We start from the raw sequence: 15406 nt of genomic DNA, 5'->3' as shown, positions 1-15406 counted from the left end.
ATCATTAAACAATGTTTTTATTTAATAAAGTGAACACAACAATATCATTTAACAATGTTTTTATTTAATAAAGTGAACAGAACAATATCATTTAACAATGTTTTTATTTAATAAAGTGAACAGAACAATATCATTAAACAATGTTTTTATTTAATAAAGTGAACAGAACAAAATTATTTAACAATGTTTTTATTTAATAAAGTGAACAGAACAATATCATTTAACAATGTTTTTCTTTAATAAAGTGAACAGAACAAAATTATTTAACAATGTTTTTATTTAATAAAGTGAACAGAACAATATCATTTAACAATGTTTTTATTTAATAAAGTGAACAGAACAATATCATTTAACAATGTTTTTCTTTAATAAAGTGAACAGAACAATATCATTTAACAATGTTTTTCTTTAATAAAGTGAACAGAACAATATCATTAAACAATGTTTTTCTTTAATAAAGTGAACAGAACAATATCATTTAACAATGTTTTTATTTAATAAAGTGAACAGAACAATATCATTTAACAATGTTTTTATTTAATAAAGTGAACAGAACAATATCATTTAACAATGTTTTTATTTAATAAAGTGAACAGAACAATATCATTTAACAATGTTTTTCTTTAATACAGTGAACAGAACAATATCATTTAACAATGTTTTTATTTAATAAAGTGAACAGAACAAAATTATTTAACAATGTTTTTATTTAATAAAGTGAACAGAACAATATCATTTAACAATGTTTTTATTTAATAAAGTGAACAGAACAATATCATTTAACAATGTTTTTCTTTAATAAAGTGAACAGAACAATATCATTTAACAATGTTTTTCTTTAATAAAGTGAACAGAACAATATCATTAAACAATGTTTTTCTTTAATAAAGTGAACAGAACAAAATTATTTAACAATGTTTTTATTTAATAAAGTGAACAGAACAATATCATTTAACAATGTTTTTCTTTAATAAAGTGAACAGAACAATATCATTAAACAATGTTTTTATTTAATAAAGTGAACACAACATTATCATTTAACAATGTTTTTATTTAATAAAGTGAACAGAACAATATCATTTAACAATGTTTTTATTTAATAAAGTGAACAGAACAAAATTATTTAACAATGTTTTTATTTAATAAAGTGAACAGTACAATATCATTTAACAATGTTTTTATTTAATAAAGTGAACAGAACAATATCATTTAACAATGTTTTTCTTTAATAAAGTGAACAGAACAATATCATTTAACAATGTTTTTCTTTAATAAAGTGAACAGAACAATATCATTAAACAATGTTTTTCTTTAATAAAGTGAACAGAACAAAATTATTTAACAATGTTTTTATTTAATAAAGTGAACAGAACAATATCATTTAACAATGTTTTTCTTTAATAAAGTGAACAGAACAATATCATTAAACAATGTTTTTATTTAATAAAGTGAACAGAACAAAATCATTTAACAATGTTTTTATTTAATAAAGTGAACAGAACAATATCATTAAACAATGTTTTTATTTAATAAAGTGAACACAACAATATCATTTAACAATGTTTTTATTTAATAAAGTGAACAGAACAATATCATTTAACAATGTTTTTATTTAATAAAGTGAACAGAACAAAATTATTTAACAATGTTTTTATTTAATAAAGTGAACAGAACAATATCATTAAACAATGTTTTTATTTAATAAAGTGAACAGAACAATATCATTAAACAATGTTTTTATTTAATAAAGTGAACAGAACAATATCATTAAACAATGTTTTTATTTAATAAAGTGAACAGAACAATATCATTTAACAATGTTTTTATTTAATAAAGTGAACAGAACAATATCTTTTAACAATGTTTTTATTTAATAAAGTGAACAGAACAATATCTTTTAACAATGTTTTTATTTAATAAAGTGAACAGAACAATATCATTAAACAATGTTTTTATTTAATAAAGTGAACAGAATAATATCATTAAACAATGTTTTTATTTAATAAAGTGAACAGAACAATATCATTAAACAATGTTTTTATTTAATAAAGTGAACAGAACAATATCATTTAACAATGTTTTTATTTAATAAAGTGAACAGAACAATATCTTTTAACAATGTTTTTATTTAATAAAGTGAACAGAACAATATCATTAAACAATGTTTTTATTTAATAAAGTAAACACAACAATATCATTAAACAATGTTTTAATTTAATAAATGAACACAACAATATCATTTAACAATGTTTTTATTTAATAAAGTGAACAGAACAATATCATTTAACAATGTTTTTATTTAATAAAGTGAACAGAACAATATCATTAAACAATGTTTTTATTTAATAAAGTGAACACAACAATATTATTTAACAATGTTTTTATTTAATAAAGTGAACAGAACAATATCATTAAACAATGTTTTTATTTAATAAAGTGAACACAACAATATCATTAAACAATGTTTTAATTTAATAAATGAACACAACAATATCATTTAACAATGTTTATATTAATAAAGTGAACAGAACAATATCATTAAAACATGTTTATATTTAATAAAGTGAACAGAACAATATCAGTAAACAATGTTTTTATTTAATAAAGTGAACAGAACAACATCATTAAACAATGTTTATATTAATAAAGTGAACAGAACAATATCATTAAAACATGTTTTTATTTAATAAAGTGAACAGAACAATATCATTTAACAATGTTTTTATTTAATAAAGTGAACACAATAAAGTGAACACAACAATATCATTAAACAATGTTTTTATTTAATAAAGTGAACACAATAAAGTGAACACAACAATATCATTAAACAATGTTTTTATTTAATAAAGTGAACAGAACAATATCATTAAACAATGTTTTTATTTAATAAAGTGAACAGAACAATATCATTAAACAATGTTTTTATTTAATAAAGTGAACAGAACAATATCATTAAACAATGTTTTATTTAATAAAGTGAACAGAACAATATCATTAAACATTTTTTTTATTTAATAAAGTGAACAGAACAATATCATTAAACAATGTTTTTATTTAATAAAGTGAACAGAACAATATCATTAAACAATGTTTTTATTTAATAAAGTGAACAGAACAATATCATTAAACAATGTTTTTATTTAATAAAGTGAACAGAACAATATCATTAAACAATGTTTTTATTTAATAAAGTGAACAGAACAATATCATTAAACAATGTTTTTATTTAATAAAGTGAACAGAATAATATCATTAAACAATGTTTTTATTTAATAAAGTGAACAGAACAATATCATTAAACAATGTTTTATTTAATAAAGTGAACAGAACAATATCATTAAACAATTTTTTTATTTAATAAAGTGAACACAACAATATCATTAAACAAGGTTTTTATTTAATAAAGTGAACAGAACAATATCAGTAAACAATGTTTTTATTTAATAAAGTGAACAGAACAACATCATTAAACAATGTTTATATTAATAAAGTGAACAGAACAATATCATTAAAACATGTTTTTATTTAATAAAGTGAACAGAACAATATCATTAAACAATGTTTTTATTTAATAAAGTGAACAGAACAATATCATTAAACAATGTTTTTATTTAATAAAGTGAACAGAATAATATCATTAAACAATGTTTTTATTTAATAAAGTGAACAGAACAATATCATTAAACAATGTTTTTATTTAATAAAGTGAACAGAACAATATCATTTAACAATGTTTTTATTTAATAAAGTGAACAGAACAATATCTTTTAACAATGTTTTTATTTAATAAAGTGAACAGAACAATATCATTAAACAATGTTTTTATTTAATAAAGTAAACACAACAATATCATTAAACAATGTTTTAATTTAATAAATGAACACAACAATATCATTTAACAATGTTTTTATTTAATAAAGTGAACAGAACAATATCATTTAACAATGTTTTTATTTAATAAAGTGAACAGAACAATATCATTAAACAATGTTTTTATTTAATAAAGTGAACACAACAATATTATTTAACAATGTTTTTATTTAATAAAGTGAACAGAACAATATCATTAAACAATGTTTTTATTTAATAAAGTGAACACAACAATATCATTAAACAATGTTTTAATTTAATAAATGAACACAACAATATCATTTAACAATGTTTATATTAATAAAGTGAACAGAACAATATCATTAAAACATGTTTATATTTAATAAAGTGAACAGAACAATATCAGTAAACAATGTTTTTATTTAATAAAGTGAACAGAACAACATCATTAAACAATGTTTATATTAATAAAGTGAACAGAACAATATCATTAAAACATGTTTTTATTTAATAAAGTGAACAGAACAATATCATTTAACAATGTTTTTATTTAATAAAGTGAACACAATAAAGTGAACACAACAATATCATTAAACAATGTTTTTATTTAATAAAGTGAACACAATAAAGTGAACACAACAATATCATTAAACAATGTTTTTATTTAATAAAGTGAACAGAACAATATCATTAAACAATGTTTTTATTTAATAAAGTGAACAGAACAATTTCATTAAACAATGTTTTTATTTAATAAAGTGAACAGAACAATATCATTAAACAATGTTTTATTTAATAAAGTGAACAGAACAATATCATTAAACATTTTTTTTATTTAATAAAGTGAACAGAACAATATCATTAAACAATGTTTTTATTTAATAAAGTGAACAGAACAATATCATTAAACAATGTTTTTATTTAATAAAGTGAACAGAACAATATCATTAAACAATGTTTTTATTTAATAAAGTGAACAGAACAATATCATTAAACAATGTTTTATTTAATAAAGTGAACAGAACAATATCATTAAACATTTTTTTTATTTAATAAAGTGAACAGAACAATATCATTAAACAATGTTTTTATTTAATAAAGTGAACAGAACAATATCATTAAACAATGTTTTTATTTAATAAAGTGAACAGAACAATATCATTAAACAATGTTTTTATTTAATAAAGTGAACAGAACAATATCATTAAACAATGTTTTTATTTAATAAAGTGAACAGAACAATATCATTAAACAATGTTTTTATTTAATAAAGTGAACAGAACAATATCATTAAACAATGTTTTTATTTAATAAAGTGAACAGAACAATATCATTAAACAATGTTTTTATTTAATAAAGTGAACAGAACAATATCATTAAACAATGTTTTTATTTAATAAAGTGAACAGAACAATATCATTTAACAATGTTCTTATTTAATAAAGTGAACAGAACAATATCATTAAACAATGTTTTTATTTAATAAAGTAAACACAACAATATCATTAAACAATGTTTTTATTTAATAAAGTGAACAGAACAATATCATTTAACAATGTTTTTATTTAATAAAGTGAACAGAACAAAATCATTTAACAATGTTTTTATTTAATAAAGTGAACAGAACAATATCATTAAACAATGTTTTTATTTAATAAAGTGAACAGAACAATATCATTAAACAATGTTTTTATTTAATAAAGTGAACAGAACAATATCATTTAACAATGTTTTTATTTAATAAAGTGAACAGAACAAAATCATTTAACAATGTTTTTATTTAATAAAGTGAACAGAACAATATCATTAAACAATGTTTTTATTTAATAAAGTGAACAGAACAATATCATTTAACAATGTTTTTATTTAATAAAGTGAACAGAACAATATCATTAAACAATGTTTTTATTTAATAAAGTGAACACAACAATATTATTTAACAATGTTTTTATTTAATAAAGTGAACAGAACAATATCATTAAACAATGTTTATATTTAATAAAGTGAACAGAACAATATCATTAAACAATGTTTTTATTTAATAAAGTGAACACAACAATATCATTAAACAATGTTTTAATTTAATAAATGAACACAACAATATCATTTAACAATGTTTATATTAATAAAGTGAACAGAACAATATCATTAAAACATGTTTATATTTAATAAAGTGAACAGAACAATATCATTAAACAATGTTTTTATTTAATAAAGTGAACAGAACAATATCATTAAACAATGTTTATATTAATACAGTGAACACAATAAAGTGAACACAACAATATCATTAAACAATGTTTTTATTTAATAAAGTTAACAGAACAATATCATTAAACAATGTTTTTATTTAATAAAGTGAACAGAACAATATCATTAAACAATGTTTTTATTTAATAAAGTGAACAGAACAATATCATTAAACAATGTTTTATTTAATAAAGTGAACAGAACAATATCATTAAACAATTTTTTTATTTAATAAAGTGAACACAACAATATCATTAAACAATGTTTTTATTTAATAAAGTGAACAGAACAATATCATTAAACAATGTTTTTATTTAATAAAGTGAACAGAACAATATCATTAAACAATGTTTTTATTTAATAAAGTGAACAGAACAATATCATTAAACAATGTTTTTATTTAATAAAGTGAACAGAACAATATCATTAAACAATGTTTTATTTAATAAAGTGAACAGAACAATATCATTAAAACATGTTTTTATTTAATAAAGTGAACAGAACAATATCATTTAACAATGTTTTTATTTAATAAAGTGAACACAATAAAGTGAACACAACAATATCATTAAACAATGTTTTTATTTAATAAAGTTAACAGAACAATATCATTAAACAATGTTTTTATTTAATAAAGTGAACAGAACAATATCATTAAACAATGTTTTTATTTAATAAAGTGAACAGAACAATATCATTAAACAATGTTTTATTTAATAAAGTGAACAGAACAATATCATTAAACAATTTTTTTATTTAATAAAGTGAACACAACAATATCATTAAACAATGTTTTTATTTAATAAAGTGAACAGAACAATATCATTAAACAATGTTTTTATTTAATAAAGTGAACAGAACAATATCATTAAACAATGTTTTTATTTAATAAAGTGAACAGAACAATATCATTAAACAATGTTTTTATTTAATAAAGTGAACAGAACAATATCATTAAACAATGTTTTATTTAATAAAGTGAACAGAACAATATCATTAAACATTTTTTTTATTTAATAAAGTGAACACAACAATATCATTAAACAAGGTTTTTATTTAATAAAGTGAACAGAACAATATCATTAAACAATGTTTTTATTTAATAAAGTGAACAGAACAATATCATTAAACAATGTTTTTATTTAATAAAGTGAACACAACAATATCATTTAACAATGTTTATATTAATAAAGTGAACAGAACAATATCATTAAACAATGTTTTTATTAATAAAGTGAACAGAACAATATCATTAAACAATGTTTATATTAATAAAGTGAACAGAACAATATCATTAAACAATGTTTATATTAATAAAGTCCAGCGACCACCACAGTTGTGTTGATGTGACCACCACAGTTGTGTTGATGTGACCACCACAGTTGTGTTGATGAGACCACCACAGTTGTGTTGATGAGACACAGTTGTGTTGATGTGACCACCACAGTTGTGTTGATGTGACCACCATAGTTGTGTTGATGAGACCACCACAGTTGTGTTGATGTGACCACCACAGTTGTGTTGATGAGACCACCACAGTTGTGTTGATAAAACCCACAACAGTTGTGTTGATGAGACCACCACAGTTGTGTTGATGAGACCACCACAGTTGTGTATGTGTGTTTATATGTTTGTGTGTTTATTTGTGTGTGTTTATATGTGTTTGTTTATATATGTGTGTTTATGTGTGTGTTTATATGTGTGTGTTAACATATGTGTGTGTTTATATGTGTGTCAACATATATGTGTGTTTATATACGTGTGTTTATGTGTATTAACATATGTGTGTGTTTATATGTGTGTTAACATATGTGTGTGTTCACCCATGTGTGTTTTTATATATATCTGTGTTCATATGTGTGTGTGTGTGTGTGTGTGTGTGTGTGTGTAAGCGTGTCAGTGTGTGTACTTGTGTGTACACAAGAAAAAGACACTCGGTGACGACTTATTGTCGCACATCAACCCTGACAGTCAAGTGTGACGAGTGTGTTGTCGAAGGTGTGGAGCAGGTGTGAGTCTGTCGCTGACACGTGTGCGACGTTCACAGCGCCTCCTCCTGGTCTCCGGGCCTCGACCTCCTGCTGGTCACGTGACCGAGACGCGGCGCCCGGCGACCACATCGCAGCGAACTGAGGAAGATGATGTCAGACGTTCAGAAGACTCACCTGTGGAAGACTCACCTGTGGAAGTCTCACCTGTGGAAGACTCACCTGTTGAAATGGCCGCGGAAGCTGTGGCTCAGCAGGTAGAGGGCGATGGGGTTGACGCAGCAGGAGGAGAAGCTCAGCGCTCGAGCGAGAAGCGTCATACACAGGTGAGTCACGGAGGCGTCGACCTGCTCGTACTTGAAGGATCGATACATGTAGAGAACGTGACTCGGGAACCAACACATGCCGAACAAACCCACGAACACCAGAACCATCCTGGCCAGACGTGTGCGGGTCTCCATCTGTGACACACAACACACACAACACACACAACACACATCAACACACGTTAATACACACACAACACACATCAACACACTTTAATACACACACAACACACATCAACACACGTTAATACACACACAACACACGTTAATACACACACAACACACACAACACACACAACACACATCAACACACACCAACACACATCAACACACACCAACACACACCAACACACATCAACACACACCAACACACATCAACACACATCAACACACATCAACACACACCAACACACATCAACACACATCAACACACACCAACACTCATCAACACACACCAACACACACAACACACACAACACACATCAACACACACCAACACACACCAACACACACCAACACACATCAACACACATCAACACACACACAACACATATCAACACACACCAACACACATCAACACACACACAACACACATCAACACACACCAACACACATCAACACACATCAACACACACACAACACACATCAACACACACCAACACACACCAACACACATCAACACACATCAACACACACCAACACACATAAACACACATCAACACACACACCAACACACATCAACACACATCAACACACACACAACACACATCAACACACACCAACACATACCAACACACACCAACACACATCAACACACACCAACACACACCAACACACACCAACACACACAACACACACCAACACACACAACACACACAACACACACAACACACACCAACACACACAACACACATCAACACACACCAACACACACCAACACACACAACACACACAACACACACAACACACACCAACACACACAACACACATCAACACACATCAACACACATCAACACACACCAACACACACCAAGCACAGTAAGCACAGCTGGGGTCACCAGGGTCAGGTATTCAGAGGGGAGGGGTCACCAGGGTCAGGTATTCAGAGGGGTCACCAGGGTCAGGTATTCAGAGGGGTCACCAGGGTCAGGTATTCAGAGGGGAGGGGTCACCAGGGTCAGGTATTCAGAGGGGTCACCAGGGTCAGGCATCAGAGGGGTCACCAGGGTCAGGCATCAGAGGGGTCACCAGGGTCAGGCATCAGAGGGGTCACCAGGGTCAGGCATCAGAGGGGTCACCTGTCTCCTGCTTCGCTCACAAACTTCTCCTGGAATCTCCTTCGAGCTCCTGATCAAAGCTCTCGCGATGTGCACGTAGTACCCGGAGATGACCAGCAGGGGCAGCAGGAAGTAAACCAGGAACAGCAGCACCGAGTGGATCTTTGGCTGCAGCTGATTGGTCGATGGATACGGAACACAGTCCACAAAAGTCCTGTTGCTGTCGTGACTCTGTGAGGAGGAGACCAGGTGAGGAGGAGACCAGGTGAGGAGGAGACCAGGTGAGGAGGAGACCAGGTGAGGAGACACAGAGGAGGAGACCAGGTGAGGAGGAGACCAGGTGAGGAGGAGACACAGAGGAGGAGACCAGGTGAGGAGGAGACACAGAGGAGGAGACACAGAGGAGGAGACCAGGTGAGGAGGAGACACAGAGGAGGAGACCAGGTGAGGAGGAGACCAGGTGAGGAGGAGACACAGAGGAGGAGACCAGGTGAGGAGGAGACCAGGTGAGGAGGAGACCAGGTGAGGAGGAGACACAGAGGAGGAGACCAGGTGAGGAGGAGACCAGGTGAGGAGGAGACCAGGTGAGGAGGAGACACAGAGGAGGAGACCAGGTGAGGAGGAAACCAGGTGAGGAGGAGACACAGAGGAGGAGACCAGGTGAGGAGGAGACCAGGTGAGGAGGAGATTAGGTTAGGAGGAGACCAGGTGAGGAGGAGACCAGGTGAGGAGGAGACACAGAGGAGGAGACCAGGTGAGGAGGAGACACAGAGGAGGAGATTAGGTTAGGAGGAGACCAGGTGAGGAGGAGACCAGGTGAGGAGGAGACACAGAGGAGGAGACACAGAGGAGGAGACCAGGTGAGGAGGAGACCAGGTGAGGAGGAGACCAGGTGAGGAGGAGACCAGGTGAGGAGGAGATTAGGTGAGGAGGAGACCAGGTGAGGAGGAGACCAGGTGAGGAGGAGACCAGGTGAGGAGGAGACACAGAGGAGGAGACCAGGTGAGGAGGAGACCAGGTGAGGAGACACAGAGGAGGAGACCAGGTGAGGAGGAGACCAGGTGAGGAGGAGATTAGGTTAGGAGGAGACCAGGTGAGGAGACACAGAGGAAGAGACCAGGTGAGGAGGAGACCAGGTGAGGAGGAGACCAGGTGAGGAGGAGATTAGGTTAGGAGGAGACCAGGTGAGGAGACACAGAGGAAGAGACCAGGTGAGGAGGAGACCAGGTGAGGAGGAGATTAGGTTAGGAGGAGACCAGGTGAGGAGGAGATTAGGTTAGGAGGAGACCAGGTGAGGAGGAGATTAGGTTAGGAGGAGACCAGGTGAGGAGGAGATTAGGTTAGGAGGAGACCAGGTGAGGAGGAGATTAGGTTAGGAGGAGACCAGGTGAGGAGGAGACCAGGTGAGGAGGAGATTAGGTTAGGAGGAGACCAGGTGAGGAGGAGATTAGGTTAGGAGGAGACCAGGTAAGGTGGAGATTAGGTGAGGAGGAGACCAGGTGAGGAGGAGACCAGGTGAGTGGGAGACACAGAGGAGGAGATTAGGTTAGGAGGAGACCAGGTGAGGAGGAGATTAGGTTAGGAGGAGACCAGGTGAGGTGGAGACCAGGTGAGGAGGGGACCAGGTGAGGAGACACAGAGGAGGAGACCAGGTGAGGAGGAGACACAGAGGAGGAGACCAGGTGAGGAGGAGACCAGGTGAGGAGGAGACACAGAGGAGGAGACCAGGTGAGGAGGAGACCAGGTGAGGAGGAGACACAGAGGAGGAGACCAGGTGAGGAGGAGACCAGGTGAGGAGGAGACCAGGTGAGGAGGAGACCAGGTGAGGAGGAGACCAGGTGAGGAGGAGACCAGGTGAGGAGGAGATTAGGTTAGGAGGAGACACAGAGGAGGAGACCAGGTGAGGAGGAGACACAGAGGAGGAGACCAGGTGAGGAGGAGACCAGGTGAGGAGGAGACACAGAGGAGGAGACCAGGTGAGGAGGAGACCAGGTGAGGAGGAGACCAGGTGAGGAGGAGACCAGGTGAGGAGGAGACACAGAGGAGGAGACCAGGTTAGGAGGAGACCAGGTGAGGAGGAGACCAGGTGAGGAGGAGACACAGAGGAGGAGACCAGGTGAGGAGGAGACCAGGTGAGGAGGAGACCAGGTGAGGAGGAGACCAGGTGAGGAGGAGATTAGGTTAGGAGGAGACACAGAGGAGGAGACCAGGTGAGGAGGAGACACAGAGGAGGAGACCAGGTGAGGAGGAGACCAGGTGAGGAGTAGACCAGGTGAGGAGGAGATTAGGTTAGGAGGAGACACAGAGGAGGAGACACAGTGGAGGAGACCAGGTGAGGAGGAGACCAGGTGAGGAGGAGACACAGAGAAGGAGACCAGGTGAGGAGGAGACCAGGTGAGGAGGAGACACAGAGGAGGAGACCAGGTGAGGAGGAGACCAGGTGAGGAGGAGACCAGGTGAGGAGGAGACCAGGTGAGGAGGATACCAGGTGAGGAGGAGATTAGGTTAGGAGGAGACACAGAGGAGGAGACCAGGTGAGGAGGAGACACAGAGGAGGAGACCAGGTGAGGAGGAGACCAGGTGAGGAGTAGACCAGGTGAGGAGGAGATTAGGTTAGGAGGAGACACAGAGGAGGAGACACAGCGGAGGAGACCAGGTGAGGAGGAGACCAGGTGAGGAGGAGACCAGGTGAGGAGGAGACACAGAGAAGGAGACCAGGTGAGGAGGAGACACAGAGGAGGAGACCAGGTGAGGAGGAGACCAGGTGAGGAGGAGACACAGAGGAGGAGACCAGGTGAGGAGGAGACACAGAGGAGGAGACCAGGTGAGGAGGAGACCAGGTGAGGAGGAGACCAGGTGAGGAGGAGACCAGGTGAGGAGGAGACACAGAGGAGGAGACCAGGTGAGGAGGAGACCAGGTGAGGAGGAGACCAGGTGAGGAGGAGACCAGGTGAGGAGGAGACACAGAGGAGGAGACCAGGTGAGGAGGAGACCAGGTGAGGAGGAGACCAGGTGAGGAGGAGATTAGGTTAGGAGGAGACACAGAGGAGGAGACCAGGTGAGGAGGAGACCAGGTGAGGAGGAGACCAGGTGAGGAGGAGATTAGGTTAGGAGGAGACACAGAGGAGGAGACCAGGTGAGGAGGAGACACAGAGGAGGAGACCAGGTGAGGAGGAGACCAGGTGAGGAGTAGACCAGGTGAGGAGGAGATTAGGTTAGGAGGAGACACAGAGGAGGAGACACAGTGGAGGAGACCAGGTGAGGAGGAGACCAGGTGAGGAGGAGACACAGAGAAGGAGACCAGGTGAGGAGGAGACCAGGTGAGGAGGAGACACAGAGGAGGAGACCAGGTGAGGAGGAGACCAGGTGAGGAGGAGACCAGGTGAGGAGGAGATTAGGTTAGGAGGAGACACAGAGGAGGAGACCAGGTGAGGAGGAGACCAGGTGAGGAGGAGACCAGGTGAGGAGGAGATTAGGTTAGGAGGAGACACAGAGGAGGAGACCAGGTGAGGAGGAGACACAGAGGAGGAGACCAGGTGAGGAGGAGACCAGGTGAGGAGGAGACACAGAGGAGGAGACACAGAGGAGAAGACCAGGTGAGGAGGAGACACAGAGGAGACCAGGTGAGGAGGAGACCAGGTGAGGAGGAGATTAGGTTAGGAGGAGACCAGGTGAGGAGGAGACACAGAGGAGGAGACCAGGTGAGGAGGAGACCAGGTGAGGAGGAGACACAGAGGAGGAGACCAGGTGAGGAGGAGACCAGGTGAGGAGACCAGGTGAGGAGGAGACCAGGTGAGGAGGAGACCAGGTGAGGAGGAGACACAGAGGAGGAGACCAGGTGAGGAGGAGACCAGGTGAGGAGGAGACCAGGTGAGGAGGAGACCAGGTGAGAAGGAGACACAGAGGAGGAGACCAGGTGAGGAGGAGACCAGGTGAGGAGGAGACCAGGTGAGGAGGAGACACAGAGGAGGAGACCAGGTTAGGAGGAGACCAGGTGAGGAGGAGACACAGAGGAGGAGACCAGGTGAGGAGGAGACCAGGTGAGGAGGACACCAGGTGAGGAGGAGACCAGGTGAGGAGGAGATTAGGTTAGGAGGAGACACAGAGGAGGAGACCAGGTGAGGAGGAGACACAGAGGAGGAGACCAGGTGAGGAGGAGACCAGGTGAGGAGTAGACCAGGTGAGGAGGAGATTAGGTTAGGAGGAGACACAGAGGAGGAGACACAGTGGAGGAGACCAGGTGAGGAGGAGACCAGGTGAGGAATAGACCAGGTGAGGAGGAGACACAGAGAAGGAGACCAGGTGAGGAGGAGACCAGGTGAGGAAGAGACACAGAGGAGGAGACCAGGTGAGGAGGAGACCAGGTGAGGAGGAGACCAGGTGAGGAGGAGACCAGGTGAGGAGGAGACCAGGTGAGGAGTAGACCAGGTGAGGAGGAGATTAGGTTAGGAGGAGACACAGAGGAGGAGACACAGTGGAGGAGACCAGGTGAGGAGGAGACCAGGTGAGGAGGAGACCAGGTGAGGAGGAGACCAGGTGAGGAGGAGACACAGAGGAGGAGACCAGGTGAGGAGGAGACCAGGTGAGGAGGAGACACAGAGGAGGAGACCAGGTGAGGAGGAGACCAGGTGAGGAGGAGACCAGGTGAGGAGGAGACACAGAGGAGGAGACCAGGTGAGGAGGAGACCAGGTGAGGAGGAGACACAGAGGAGGAGACCAGGTGAGGAGGAGACCAGGTGAGGAGGAGACCAGGTGAGGAGGAGACACAGAGGAGGAGACCAGGTGAGGAGGAGACCAGGTGAGGAGGAGACCAGGTGAGGAGGAGACCAGGTGAGGAGGAGACCAGGTGAGGAGGAGATTAGGTTAGGAGGAGACACAGAGGAGGAGACCAGGTGAGGAGGAGACACAGAGGAGGAGACCAGGTGAGGAGGAGACCAGGTGAGGAGGAGACACAGAGGAGGAGACCAGGTGAGGAGGAGACCAGGTGAGGAGACCAGGTGAGGAGGAGACCAGGTGAGGAGGAGACCAGGTGAGGAGGAGACACAGAGGAGGAGACCAGGTGAGGAGGAGACCAGGTGAGGAGGAGACCAGGTGAGGAGGAGACCAGGTGAGGAGGAGACACAGAGGAGGAGACCAGGTGAGGAGGAGACCAGGTGAGGAGGAGACCAGGTGAGGAGGAGACACAGAGGAGGAGACCAGGTTAGGAGGAGACCAGGTGAGGAGGAGACACAGAGGAGGAGACCAGGTGAGGAGGAGACCAGGTGAGGAGGACACCAGGTGAGGAGGAGACCAGGTGAGGAGGAGATTAGGTTAGGAGGAGACACAGAGGAGGAGACCAGGTGAGGAGGAGACACAGAGGAGGAGACCAGGTGAGGAGTAGACCAGGTGAGGAGGAGATTAGGTTAGGAGGAGACACAGAGGAGGAGACACAGTGGAGGAGACCAGGTGAGGAGGAGACCAGGTGAGGAATAGACCAGGTGAGGAGGAGACACAGAGAAGGAGACCAGGTGAGGAGGAGACCAGGTGAGGAAGAGACACAGAGGAGGAGACCAGGTGAGGAGGAGACCAGGTGAGGAGGAGACCAGGTGAGGAGGAGACCAGGTGAGGAGGAGATCAGGTGAGGAGTAGACCAGGTGAGGAGGAGATTAGGTTAGGAGGAGACACAGAGGAGGAGACACAGTGGAGGAGACCAGGTGAGGAGGAGACCAGGTGAGGAGGAGACCAGGTGAGGAGG

General features: G+C 37.9%; 1 protein-coding gene across 1 annotated transcript in view; it reads right to left on the bottom strand.

The window, feature by feature from the left end:
* Window positions 1-7412: 7412 nt before the first annotated feature.
* nmbr (neuromedin B receptor) overlaps window positions 7413-15406 on the bottom strand; it is a 14372-nt gene continuing 6378 nt past the window's right edge. Inside the window, exons 3-5 of the mRNA XM_087805548.1 lie at window positions 9694-9903; window positions 8292-8530; window positions 7413-8210 (exon numbers count right to left, since the gene is read on the bottom strand). Of these exons, the coding sequence (XP_087661674.1) occupies window positions 8123-8210; window positions 8292-8530; window positions 9694-9903 (537 nt within the window). The 3' untranslated portion in view covers window positions 7413-8122. The remainder of the gene's footprint in view (window positions 8211-8291; window positions 8531-9693; window positions 9904-15406) is intronic.

Source organism: Callionymus lyra, chromosome 13 (assembly GCF_982586985.1).
Source record: "Callionymus lyra chromosome 13, fCalLyr1.hap1.1, whole genome shotgun sequence".
NCBI classification, from domain to species: Eukaryota; Metazoa; Chordata; class Actinopteri; order Syngnathiformes; family Callionymidae; genus Callionymus; species Callionymus lyra.
This window is presented reverse-complemented; position numbering and strand designations above follow the sequence as displayed.